Source organism: Salvelinus fontinalis, unplaced genomic scaffold, assembly GCF_029448725.1.
Source record: "Salvelinus fontinalis isolate EN_2023a unplaced genomic scaffold, ASM2944872v1 scaffold_0074, whole genome shotgun sequence".
Lineage (NCBI taxonomy): Eukaryota > Metazoa > Chordata > Actinopteri > Salmoniformes > Salmonidae > Salvelinus > Salvelinus fontinalis.
Window position 1 is genome coordinate 107,323 of NW_026600283.1, and position 14,237 is coordinate 121,559.

Below are 14,237 nucleotides of genomic sequence, written 5' to 3' on the forward strand. Positions count from 1 at the left end.
AGAGCGAGCGAGAGCAGCGAGAGCGAGCAGAGAGAGAGAGAGAGAGCAGAGAGAGAGAGGAAACAGACAGACAGAGAGAGAGAGACTGGAGTGCTCCCCCTACCTGGTGGCGTCAGGTGCTGGTTTGAGGCGTCCCTGTGCGTTGCCCTCCCACACGTCATTGGCCAGCTCGTTGCCTATAGAGGTCATGACCTTGAGGAGCTCCAGGGGCCACTCATCCAGGTCCAGGGACCGAACACGAGATAGGTGGGTCCCCAGGTTCCTGTGGATCCCTGAACACTCGATACAGATCAACGCTCCCAGGTTGAGACTGGCCCAGTCGGGGTCTGGGAAACAGAGACAGAGAGACACACATTTTACATACTTCATTTCAATCCACAAGACATATTTGTCAAATGATTCAAAAGCTCATAGAAAAATGGACACAATCATAAAACGTATTGTTTTTCTTAACTGGATAATAAAATCCATTAATCAATCAATACCATATTACTGAAGGATCAGACGGGAGGTGAAGGAGACAGAACAGGTATTACTGAAGGATCAGACGGGAGGTGAAGGAGACAGAACAGGTATTACTGAAGGATCAGACGGGAGGTGAAGGAGACAGAACAGGTATTACTGAAGGATCAGGTGTGAGGTGAAGGAGACAGAACAGGTATTACTGAAGGATCAGACGGGAGGTGAAGGAGACAGAACAGGTATTACTGAAGGATCAGGTGTGAGGTGAAGGAGACAGAACAGGTATTACTGAAGGATCAGACGGGAGGTGAAGGAGACAGAACAGGTATTACTGAAGGATCAGACGGGAGGTGAAGGAGACAGAACAGGTATTACTGAAGGATCAGATGGGAGGTACACTGTTGTTAGCTATCAGAGGTAAAATAGATAGTTGTAACTCACTCTGGGCCTCACAGTCCACACATCGAGAGTTCCCTCTTAGGCTCCTCACATTCTGTAAGGCCATGGCCTCAGACTGGCTGGTCAGACGTGACTGTAGGAAAACAATCCAACTGCCATTGTTATGGATGGCTATAACAGCCGACACAGTCACTAACCTAGACACACACACCCCGTTCATCACACAACTCATTTAGATTTGTTTCCACCAAACATAAGCAAGAGAATGTGTGTGTGTGTGTGTGTGTGAGAGAGAGAGAGAGAGAACAAATAACACAACAAACAGAATGAAGGTGGCGTGGAGACAACAAAAGGTATTCTACAGTGCAAATGTTCCTCTGAGGCCTGGGGCGTCAACAGAACAGAGGGCTCAGATGAGCCTGGTCCACTACGCTGTGGGAGGGAAATGGCACCACTACGGCTATATTACACTTACAGTAATTGCCATTTGTAATTATTTGAGCGTGTTTGGGGGTTGAGCAAGTGTGTGTGTGTGTGTGTGAATGGGCCTATAGGAGAGTGTGTGTGTGTGTGTGTGTGTGTGAATGGGCCTATAGGAGAGTGTGTGTGTGTGAATGGGCCTATAGGAGAGTGTGTGTGTGTGTGTGTGTGTGAATGGGCCTATAGGAGAGAGTGTGTGTGTGTGTGTGTGTGTGTGTGTGTGTGTGTGTGTGTGTGTGTGTGAATGGGCCTAAAGAAGAGTGTGTGTGTGTGAATGAGCCTATAGGAGAGCGTGTGTGTGTGTGTGTGTGTGTGTGAATGGGCCTATAGGAGAGTGTGTGTGTGTGAATGGGCCTATAGGAGAGTGTGTGTGTGTGTGTGTGAATGGGCCTATAGGAGAGTGTGTGTGTGTGTGTGTGTGTGTGTGTGTGTGTGTGTGTGTGTGTGTGAATGGGCCTATAGGAGAGTGTGTGTGTGTGAATGGGCCTAAAGAAGAGTGTGTGTGTGTGAATGGGCCTAAAGAAGAGTGTGTGTGTGTGTGTGTGTGTGTGTGAATGAGCCTATAGGAGAGTGTGTGTGTGTGTGTGTGTGTGTGTGTGTGTGTGTGTGTGTGTGTGTGTGTGTGTGTGTGTGTGAATGAGCCTATAGGAGAGTGTGTGTGTGTGTGAATGAGCCTATAGGAGAGTGTGTGTGTGTGTGTGTGTGTGTGTGTGTGTGTGTGTGTGTGTGTGAATGAGCCTATAGGAGAGTGTGTGTGTGAATGAGCCTATAGGAGAGTGTGTGTGTGTGTGTGTGTGTGTGTGTGTGTGTGTGTGTGTGTGGTGTGTGTGTGTGTGAATGAGTGTGTGTGTGTGTGAATGAGTGTGTGTGTGTGTGTGTGTGTGTGTGTGAATGGGCCGATAGGAGTGTGTGTGTGTGTGTGTGTGTGTGTGCGCGCGCACGTGTGTGAGTGAATAGGCCTATAAGAGAGTGTTGTGTGTGTGTGTGAATGGGCCTATAAGAGAGTGTTGTGTGTGTGTGTGTGTGTGTGAATGGGCCTATAGAAGAGTGTGTGTGTGTGTGTGTGTGTGAATGGGCCTATAGGAGTGTGTGTGTGTGTGTGTGTGTGTGTGTGTGTGTGTGTGTGTGTGTGTGTGTGTGTGTGTGTGTGTGTGTGTGTGTGTGTGAATGGGCCTATAGGAGTGTGTGTGTGTGTGTGTGTGTGTGTGTGTGTGTGTGTGTGTGTGTGTGTGTGTGTGTGTGTGTGTGTGTGTGTGTGTGTGTGTGTGTGTGTGAGAGAATGGGCCTATAGGAGTGTGTGTATACAACGCTAATCCCAACCGTTCCTATTAAAACACTTGTTGAGTTGCATGAATGTATAGTCAAATCAAATGTTATTTATCACATACACGTGTTTAGCAGATGTTATTGTGAGTGTAGCAAAATGCTTGTGCTTCTAGCTCCGACAGTCAAGTAATATCTAACAAGTAATATCTAAAGGTTTCCCAACATATACCCAAAATACACGTAAATCTAAGTAAGGAATGGATTAAGAATATATATAGATGTCAGAGCGGCATTGTACTGAGATACAGTGTAGAGTACACTATATACATATGAGATGGGTGATGCAATATTTATAAACAATTAAAGTGACTAAGATACCGTAGAATAGTATAGAGTACAGTTTACACAGCATGGTATAGTAGTGTAACAGCATGGTATAGTAGTGTACCAGTGTGGTATAGTAGTGTACCAGTGTGGTATAGTAGTGTAACAGCATGGTATAGTAGTGTACCAGTGTGGTATAGTAGTGTAACAGCATGGTATAGTAGTGTACCAGTGTGGTATAGTAGTGTAACAGCATGGTATAGTAGTGTACCAGTGTGGTATAGTAGTGTAACAGCATGGTATAGTAGTGTAACAGCATGGTATAGTAGTGTAACAGCATGGTATAGTAGTGTACCAGTGTGGTATAGCAGTGTACCAGTGTGGTATAGCAGTGTAACAGTGTGGTATAGTGGTGTAACAGTGTGGTATAGTGGTATAGTAGTGTACCAGTGTGGTATAGTAGTGTACCAGTGTGGTATAGTAGTGTAACAGCATGGTATAGTAGTGTAACAGCATGGTATAGTAGTGTACCAGTGTGGTATAGTAGTGTAACAGTGTGGTATAGTAGTGTAACATTGTGGTATAGTAGTGTAACAGTGTGGTATAGTAGCGTAACAGAATGGTATAGTGGTATAGTAGTGTAACAGCGTGGTATAGTAGTGTAATAGTGTGGTATAGTAGCGTAACAGAATGGTATAGTGGTATAGTAGTGCAACAGTGTGGTATAGTAGTGCAACAGTGTGGTACAGTAGTGTACCAGTGTGGTACAGTAGTGTACCAGTGTGGTACAGTAGTGTAACAGTGTGGTATAGTAATGTAACAGTGTGGTATAGTAGTGTAACAGTGTGGTATAGTAGTGTAACAGTGTGGTATAGTAGTGTAACAGTGTGGTATAGTAGTGTACCAGTGTGGTATAGTACTGTAACAGTGTGGTATAGCAGTGTACCAGTGTGGTATAGTACTGTAACAGTGTGGTATAGCAGTGTACCAGTGTGGTATAGCAGTGTAACAGTGTGGTATAGTAGTGTAACATTGTGGTATAGTAGTGTAACAGTGTGGTATAGTAGCGTAACAGAATGGTATAGTGGTATAGTAGTGTAACAGCGTGGTATAGTAGTGTAATAGTGTGGTATAGTAGCGTAACAGAATGGTATAGTGGTATAGTAGTGCAACAGTGTGGTATAGTAGTGCAACAGTGTGGTACAGTAGTGTACCAGTGTGGTACAGTAGTGTACCAGTGTGGTACAGTAGTGTAACAGTGTGGTATAGTAATGTAACAGTGTGGTATAGTAGTGTAACAGTGTGGTATAGTAGTGTAACAGTGTGGTATAGTAGTGTAACAGTGTGGTATAGTAGTGTAACAGTGTGGTATAGTAGTGTAACAGTGTGGTATAGTAGTGTACCAGTGTGGTATAGTACTGTAACAGTGTGGTATAGTAGTGTAACAGTGTGGTATAGTAGTGTAACATTGTGGTATAGTAGTGTAACATTGTGGTATAGTAGTGTAACAGTGTGGTATAGTAGTGTAACAGTGTGGTATAGTAGTGTAACAGTGTGGTATAGCAGTGTAACAGTGTGGTATAGCAGTGTAACAGTGTGGTATAGTAGTGTAACAGCGTGGTATAGTAGTGTAACAGCGTAGTATAGTAGTGTAACAGCGTGGTATAGCAGTGTAACAGCGTGGTATAGCAGTGTAACAGTGTTATAGTAGTGTAACAGTGTGGTATAGCAGTGTAACAGTGTGGTATAGTAGTGTACCAGTGTGGTATAGTAGTGTACCAGCGTGGTATAGTAGTGTACCAGCGTGGTATAGTAGTGTACCAGCGTGGTATAGTAGTGTACCAGCGTGGTATAGTAGTGTACCAGCGTGGTATAGTAGTGTAACAGTGTGGTATAGTAGTGTAATAGTGTGGTATAGTAGTGTAACAGTGTGGTATAGTAGTGTACCAGTGTGGTATAGTAGTGTACCAGTGTGGTATAGTACTGTAACAGTGTGGTATAGTACTGTAACATTGTGGTATAGTAGTGTAACATTGTGGTATAGTAGTGTAACATTGTGGTATAGTAGTGTAACAGTGTGGTATAGTAGCGTAACAGAATGGTATAGTGGTATAGTAGTGTAACAGCGTGGTATAGTAGTGTAATAGTGTGGTATAGTAGCGTAACAGAATGGTATAGTGGTATAGTAGTGCAACAGTGTGGTATAGTAGTGCAACAGTGTGGTACAGTAGTGTAACAGTGTGGTACAGTAGTGTACCAGTGTGGTATAGTAGTGTACCAGTGTGGTATAGTAGTGTAACAGTGTGGTATAGTAGTGTAACAGTGTGGTATAGTAGTGTAACAGTGTGGTATAGTAGTGTAACAGTGTGGTATAGTAGTGTAACAGTGTGGTATAGTAGTGTAATAGTGTGGTATAGTAGTGTAACAGTGTGGTATAGTACTGTAACAGTGTGGTATAGTACTGTAACAGTGTGGTATAGTACTGTAACAGTGTGGTATAGTGGTGTAACATTGTGGTATAGTAGTGTAACATTGTGGTATAGTAGTGTAACAGTGTGGTATAGTAGCGTAACAGAATGGTATAGTGGTATAGTAGTGTAACAGCGTGGTATAGTAGTGTAATAGTGTGGTATAGTAGCGTAACAGAATGGTATAGTGGTATAGTAGTGTAACAGCGTGGTATAGTAGTGTAACAGTGTGATATAGTAGTGTATCAGCGTGGTATAGTAGTGTACCAGTGTGGTCTAGTAGTGTAATAGTGTGGTCTAGTAGTGTAATAGTGTGGTCTAGTAGTGTAATAGTGTGGTCTAGTAGTGTAACAGTGTGGTATAGTAGTGTACCAGCGTGGTATAGTAGTGTACCAGCGTGGTATAGTAGTGTAACAGCGTGGTATAGTAGTGTAACAGGATGGTATAGCAGTGTAACAGTGTGGTATAGTAGTGTACCAGTGTGGTATAGTAGCATAACAGTGTGGTATAGTAGCGTACCAGTGTGGTATAGTAGTGTAACAGTGTGGTATAGTAGTGTAACAGTGTGGTATAGCAGTGTACCAGTGTGGTATAGCAGTGTAACAGTGTGGTATAGTAGTGTACCAGTGTGGTATAGTAGTGTACCAGTGTGGTATAGTAGTGTACCATTGTGGTATAGTAGTGTACCAGTGTGGTATAGCAGTGTAACAGTGTGGTATAGTAGTGTAACAGGGTGGTATAGTGGTATAGTAGTGTAACAGCGTGGTATAGTAGTGTACCAGTGTGGTATAGTAGTGTACCAGTGTGGTATAGTAGTGTACCAGTGTGGTATAGTAGTGTAACAGCGTGGTATAGTAGTGTAACAGTGTGGTATAGTAGTGTAACAGCGTAGTATAGTAGTGTACCAGTGTGGTATAGTAGTGTACCAGTGTGGTATAGTAGTGTACCAGTGTGGTATAGTAGTGTACCAGTGTGGTATAGTAGTGTAACAGCGTGGTATAGTAGCGTAACAGTGTGGTATAGTAGCGTAACAGTGTGGTATAGTAGCGTAACAGTGTGGTATAGTAGCGTAACAGCGTGGTATAGTAGCGTAACAGTGTGGTATAGTAGTGTAACAGTAATCTAACAGTATTGTAATAGTGCTGTACTAGTGCGGTATAGTATTGTAACAGTGTGGTATATATTGTGATAGTGTGGTATAGTATTGTAACAGTGTGGTATAGTATTGTAATAGTGTGGTATATACTGTAACATCATTGTAATACCACTGTAACAGTATTGTAACAGTACTCTAACAGTATTGTAATAGTACTGTAACATCATTGTAATATTGTAGTATTGTATTAGTATTGTGACCGTAGTGTAATAGTATAGTATTGTAACCGTAGTGTAATAGTAGTGTAACAGTACTGTAACAGTATTGTAATATTGTAGTCCGGTACCTTGGCCTTGCTGCTCTCACAGGACTGCAGGCTGGCTAGGATTTGGCTCTCGATGGCCTGGACCCAGGCGTCTCTCTCCTCGTACGAGGTAGCCTCAAAGTGCCACGTCTGGCCCGTCAAAGACACAATGGTCAACTCAAAGTTCTCCTCTTGTTCTGGAGGACAGAGGGATATAGGAAGGGAGAGAAAGAGGATCACTTTTAGGGTTGGTGGCATACACACACATATCATGCACTGTTACACATAACTAATGCACTGCTACACACACACACACACACATAATGCACTGCTACACACACACACACCTAATGCACTGCTACACACACACACACCTAATGCACTGCTACACACATACACACCTAATGCATTGCTACACACACACACACACCTAATGCACTGCTACACACACACACACACACACACACACACACACACACACACACACACACACACACACACACACACACACACACATAATGCACTGCTACACACACACACCTAATGCACTGCTACACACACACACACCTAATGCACTGCTATACACACACACACCTAATGCATTGCTTCACACACACACACACCTAATGCACTGCTACACACACACAAACACACCTAATGCACTGCTATACACACACACACCTAATGCACTGCTACACACACACAAACACACCTAATGCACTGCTATTCACACACACACCTAATGCACTGCTATACACACACACACCTAATGCACTGCTATACACACACACACCTAATGCACTGCTATACACACACACACCTAATGCACTGCTACACACACACACCTAATGCACTGCTACACACACACACCTAATGCACTGCTACACACACACACCTAATGCACTGCTACACACACACACCTAATGCACTGCTACACACACACACCTAATGCACTGCTACACACACACACACACCTAATGCATTGCTACACACACTGCCACACACACTGCCACACACACACACACACACACACACACACACACACACACACACACACACACACACACACACACACACACACACACACACACACACACATCTAATGCACTGACACACACACAGACACATCTAATGCACTGCCACACACACATCTAATGCACTGCCACACACACATCTAATGCACTGCCACACACACATCTAATGCACTGCCACACACACAAACCCAGCAAAAAATGAAACTTCCTTTTTCAGGACTCTGTCTTTCAAAGATAATTAGTAAAAATCCAAATAACTTCACAGATCTTCATTGTTTCCATGCTTGTTCAATGAACCATAAGCAATTAATGAACATGCATGCACCTGTGGAACGGTCGTTAAGACACTAACAGCTTTCAGACGGTAGGCAATTAAGGTCACAGTTATGAAAACTTAGGACACTAAAGAGGCCTTTCTACTGACTCTGAAAAACAACAAAGGAAAGATGCCCAGGGTCCCCGCTCATCTGCGTGAACATGCCTTAGGCATGCTGCAAGGAGGCATGAGAATTGCAGATGTGGCCAGGGCAATAAATTGCAATGTCCGTACTGTGAGACGCCTAAGACAGCGCTACAGGGAGACAGGACGGGCAGCTGATCGTCCTCGCAGCGGCAGACCACATGTAACAACACCTGCACAGGATCGGTACATCCAAACATCACACTTACGGGACAGGTACAGGATGGCAACAACAACAGCCCGAGTTACACCAGGAACGCACAATCCCTCCCCAGTGCTCAGTCTGCAATAGGCTGAGAGAGGCTGGACTGAGGGCTTGTAGGCCTGTTCTAAGGCAGGTCCTCACCAGACATCACCAGCAACTTCGTCGCCTATGAGCACAAACCCACCGTCGCTGGACCAGACAGGACTGGCAAAAAGTGCTCTTCAAGGTTTTGTCTCACCAGGGGTGATGGTCGGACTCGCGTTTACCGTCGAAGGAATGAGCGTTACACCGAGGCCTGTACTCTGGAGCGGGATCGATTTGGAGGTGGAGGGTCCGTCATGGTCTGGGGCGGTGTGTCACAGCATCATCGGAGTCAGCTTGTTGTCATTGCAGGCAATCTCAACGCTGTGCGTTACAAGGAAGACATCCTCCTCCCTCATGTGGTACCTTTCCTGTAGGCTTATCCTGACATTTCCCTCCAGCATGACAATGCCACTGTGCCAGTAAGTTCTCCTAACCTGCTACGTTAGTTCCCCTAACCTGCTACGTTAGTTCCCCTAACCTGCTACGTTAGTTCCCCTAACCTGCTACGTTAGTTCCCCTAACCTGCTACGTTAGTTCTCCTAACCTGCTACGTTAGTTCCCCTAACCTGCTACGTTAGTTCCCCTAACCTGCTACGTTAGTTCCCCTAACCTGCTACGTTAGTTCCCCTAACCTGCTACGTTAGTTCCCCTAACCTGCTACGTTAGTTCTCCTAACCTGCTACGTTAGTTCCCCTAACCTGCTACGTTAGTTCCCCTAACCTGCTACGTTAGTTCCCCTAACCTGCTACGTTAGTTCTCCTAACCTGCTACGTTAGTTCCCCTAACCTGCTACGTTAGTTCCCCTAACCTGCTACGTTAGTTCCCCTAAACTACTACGTTAGTTCCCCTAACCTGCTACGTTAGTTCCCCTAACCTGCTACGTTAGTTCTCCTAACCTGCTACGTTAGTTCCCTTAACCTGCTACGTTAGTTCCCTTAACCTGCTACGTTAGTTCCCTTAACCTGCTACGTTAGTTCCCCTAACCTGCTACGTTAGTTCTCCTAACCTGCTACGTTAGTTCCCCTAACCTGCTACGTTAGTTCCCCTAACCTGCTACGTTAGTTCTCCTAACCTGCTACGTTAGTTCCCCTAACCTGCTACGTTAGTTCCCCTAACCTGCTACGTTAGTTCCCCTAACCTGCTACGTTAATTCTCTTAACCTGTTACAAAAGTCACTTCTGTCTGTAGCTGTATTCCATCTAGTCAAAACCTTTTTCAGTGGAACAGAGCAGGACAGTCTGTCAGCTCTACCACAGATCCTAGTGACCTCTGGAACCCTCCACATCCGTCCCCCTCCGGCCAGGATATCCCCCCAATTACAGGCCCTGTGGCCCCCAGTGGCCACCCCAGGACCCTTAGCTATCAGCAGTCCAGAATAAAGGCCAGTCATTACAATCACAACCCCCCCTAGAGGGGAACACATGGGTCTGCTACCCAAACCTCACCCACCATAGGCTACATGGGGCCAATGAGGACTCTGTTTTAGAGAGAGTGACGCAGGCTCTTTCACAGTTAACGTCAAAACCCTGACATTGTGTGTGGGTCTCATTTGCGAGGTCACATTTGGAAGCTGTTAAGAACAAAAGGAGGGATTGAAGAAGAGGTGAAGTGGAGGAACATGGCAGGGTGGGAAGGGAGGGCACAGCTGGTTCTAACAAGAGACCCTCTGATGAGGGAGATCAGACACCAACCTGGTTCCGTTTACAATTTACTCCAATGAGAAGGACAGGGGGCCCAATTACATAATGAGGAGCCAATCAGCCCCCTCCTCACCCCCCATCAGCCCTCCAGCATGTGCTAATCAGAGGGCTTCTCAATAGGACTACCTGAGGAACCGGTGTGGGCAGCAGCACCACGGTCTTGTAGTGACTGACTTGTCATCAGTAGAAGCTAGCTACATTAGTGGTAGCTGCGTTAACGGCTTATGGCTCTGGAGTGCATGAAACCTATATAGTTCAAATAATACATTCCAGCACTAGTGAAGCAGTTCGAATAGACTAGTAATCACTGACAGCTTTGTGATGTGTTCTGTCTGGGAGTGGAGGTCTGATCACCTCCCTGGGAGAAGATTACAAGATTAATCAGCCGACAAAAGGGAGAACGGCCAGAGAGAGAGAGAGAGAGAGAGAGAGAAGGAGAGAGTCAGGCTGGAGGAGCCAAAACATTTACTCCTATCCTCCTTTTCCTCACTCACTCATTTAGCTAATTGGCTTCCTCTCAGAGACCAGTGAAGCTGAAGTTCCCTTCTGGCTTCAGTGTTCAGACCCACAATGAAAGACCTTTGTCTCCCTACATATCTCTCTGCCTGTCTAAGGATGGGAGGATAGGCCCTGTGGCTAAATAAGTTAGAAACCTGAAGAGCCTTTAACTTCCTGCATGGGTAAAGAGATGTTGCAGGCCCGTCTCACTGTCTTTACATTACATGATTCATCTGAAATAACCTCTTCCATCTCGTCCTACAACCTTAAAGCTTATTTTCATCTTAGAGACATAACTACAGTTGAAGACCTAAAGTATTCCTGCAGAGGTCAAATAATGTCCCTAAAGAGGCCTATAGGATGTGTCTCTCCCTATTTGTGTAAGAGAGCTCCTGGGACTGTGATGCCGTCTCGTCCTAGATTGGGCCCCACCCCTCAAACGCTGACAAGCCCTGTGGGGTCAGGAACAATGTTCTCATCATAATTAAATGTTCCTGCTTTTCTCTGCAGAGGGGGAGAGAGGGGGTGGTTGTTTGACAATTATGGAAACCAACAATGCAGAAAGCCGAGCCCAGCTAGCCGAGGCATAAATTAATACTGTTCCAACCCCCATCGCTCCTCCCCCTCCTCATTCTCAAGTCGATTAATGAATTTCAAAATAAAAATGAAAGGGCATTAGGCTGTGCAATTGTGTAACCCCCCTTTCTAACACTCCCACCCCCAATTTTCCTCTGCAAACCCTGAAATGAGGTGGCCATTACTGGGAGGCCCACTGAGTCATGAGTCATGACAGGCTGCCTCAGCCTGTCTCCTACACTGCCCGGATATACCACATCCTGTCTGTCTCCTACACTGCCCTGATATACCACATCCTGTCTGTCTCCTACACTGCCCTGATATACCACAGTATGTCTGTCTCCTTCACTGCCCTGATATACCAAATCCTGTCTGTCTCCTATACGTCTCTGATATACCACATCCTGTCTGTCTCCTACACTGCCCTGATATACCACATCCTGTCTGTCTCCTACACTGCCCTGATATACCACAGTCTGTCTGTCTCCTATACTGCCCTGATATACCACATCCTGTCTGTCTCCTACACTGCCCTGATATACCACAGTCTGTCTGTCTCCTACACTGCCCTGATATACCACATCCTGTCTGTCTCCTATACGTCTCTGATATACCACATCCTGTCTGTCTCCTACACTGCCCTGATATACCACATCCTGTCTGTCTCCTACACTGCCCTGATATACCACATCCTGTCTGTCTCCTACACTGCCCTGATATACCACATCCTGTCTGTCTCCTACACTGCCCTGATATACCACAGTCTGTCTGTCTCCTACACTGCCCTGATATACCACAGTCTGTCTGTCTCCTACACTGCCCTGATATACCACATCCTGTCTGTCTCCTACACTGCCCTGATATACCACATCCTGTCTGTCTCCTATACTGCCCTGATATACCACATCCTGTCTGTCTCCTACACTGCCCTGATATACCACATCCTGTCTGTCTCCTACACTGCCCTGATATACCACATCCTGTCTGTCTCCTACACTGCCCTGATATACCACATCCTGTCTGTCTCCTACACTGCCCTGATATACCACAGTCTGTCTGTCTCCTACACTGCCCTGATATACCACATCCTGTCTGTCTCCTATACGTCTCTGATATACCACATCCTGTCTGTCTCCTACACTGCCCTGATATACCACATCCTGTCTGTCTCCTACACTGCCCTGATATACCACATCCTGTCTGTCTCCTATACGTCTCTGATATACCACATCCTGTCTGTCTCCTACACTGCCCTGATATACCACATCCTGTCTGTCTCCTACACTGCCCTGATATACCACATCCTGTCTGTCTCCTACACTGCCCTGATATACCACATCCTGTCTGTCTCCTACACTGCCCTGATATACCACATCCTGTCTGTCTCCTACACTGCCCTGATATACCACATCCTGTTTGTCTCCTACACTGCCCTGATATACCACAGTCTGTCTGTCTCCTACACTGCCCTGATATACCACAGTCTGTCTGTCTCCTACACTGCCCTGATATACCACATCCTGTCTGTCTCCTACACTGCCCTGATATACCACATCCTGTCTGTCTCCTACACTGCCCTGATATACCACAGTCTGTCTGTCTCCTATACTGCCCTGATATACCACATCCTGTCTGTCTCCTATACTGCCCTGATATACCACATCCTGTCTGTCTCCTACACTGCCCTGATATACCACAGTCTGTCTGTCTCCTATACTGCCCTGATATACCACATCCTGTCTGTCTCCTATACTGCCCTGATATACCACATCCTGTCTGTCTCCTACACTGCCCTGATATACCACATCCTGTCTGTCTCCTACACTGCCCTGATATACCACTGTCTGTCTGTCTCCTACACTGCCCTGATATACCACATCCTGTCTGTCTCCTACACTGCCCTGATATACCACATCCTGTCTGTCTCCTACACTGCCCTGATATACCACAGTCTGTCTGTCTCCTACACTGCCCTGATATACCACATCCTGTCTGTCTCCTACACTGCCCTGATATACCACATCCTGTCTGTCTCCTACACTGCCCTGATATACCACATCCTGTCTGTCTCCTATACTGCCCTGATATACCACATCCTGTCTGTCTCCTACACTGCCCTGATATACCACATCCTGTCTGTCTCCTACACTGCCCTGATATACCACTGTCTGTCTGTCTCCTACACTGCCCTGATATACCACTGTCTGTCTGTCTCCTACACTGCCCTGATATACCACATCCTGTCTGTCTCCTACACTGCCCTGATATACCACATCCTGTCTGTCTCCTATACTGCCCTGATATACCACATCCTGTCTGTCTCCTACACTGCCCTGATATACCACATCCTGTCTGTCTCCTACACTGCCCTGATATACCACAGTCTGTCTGTCTCCTACACTGCCCTGATATACCACATCCTGTCTGTCTCCTACACTGCCCTGATATACCACATCCTGTCTGTCTCCTACACTGCCCTGATATACCACATCCTGTCTGTCTCCTACACTGCCCTGATATACCACAGCCTGTGTTTGTCTGTCTCCTATACGTCTCTGATATACCACAGCCTGTGTCTGTCTGTCTGTCTCCTATACGTCTCTGATATACCACAGCCTGTGTCTGTCTGTCTCCTATCTGTCTCTGATATACCACAGCCTGTGTCTGTCTGTCTCCTATACGTCTCTGATATACCACAGCCTGTGTCTGTCTGTCTCCTATACGTCTCTGATATACCACAGCCTGTGTCTGTCTGTCTCCTATACGTCTCTGATAAACCACAGCCTGTGTCTGTCTGTCTCCTATACGTCTCTGATATACCACAGCCTGTGTCTGTCTGTCTCCTATACGTCTCTGATATACCACAGCCTGTGTCTGTCTG

The 14,237-nt window shown here is 45.9% G+C and overlaps 1 protein-coding gene across 7 annotated transcripts in view; it reads right to left on the minus strand.

Moving 5' to 3' along the window:
• The window catches only part of agap1 (ArfGAP with GTPase domain, ankyrin repeat and PH domain 1), a 260,949-nt gene that overhangs the window by 32,599 nt on the left and 214,113 nt on the right, over positions 1–14,237 (minus strand). For all 7 annotated transcript variants that reach the window (XM_055911603.1, XM_055911602.1, XM_055911601.1 and 4 more), the window contains 3 exons: positions 6,842–6,996; positions 904–994; positions 104–326 (listed from right to left, as the gene is read on the minus strand). In XM_055911603.1, coding sequence (XP_055767578.1) covers positions 104–326; positions 904–994; positions 6,842–6,996 — 469 coding nt within the window. The remainder of the gene's footprint in view (positions 1–103; positions 327–903; positions 995–6,841; positions 6,997–14,237) is intronic.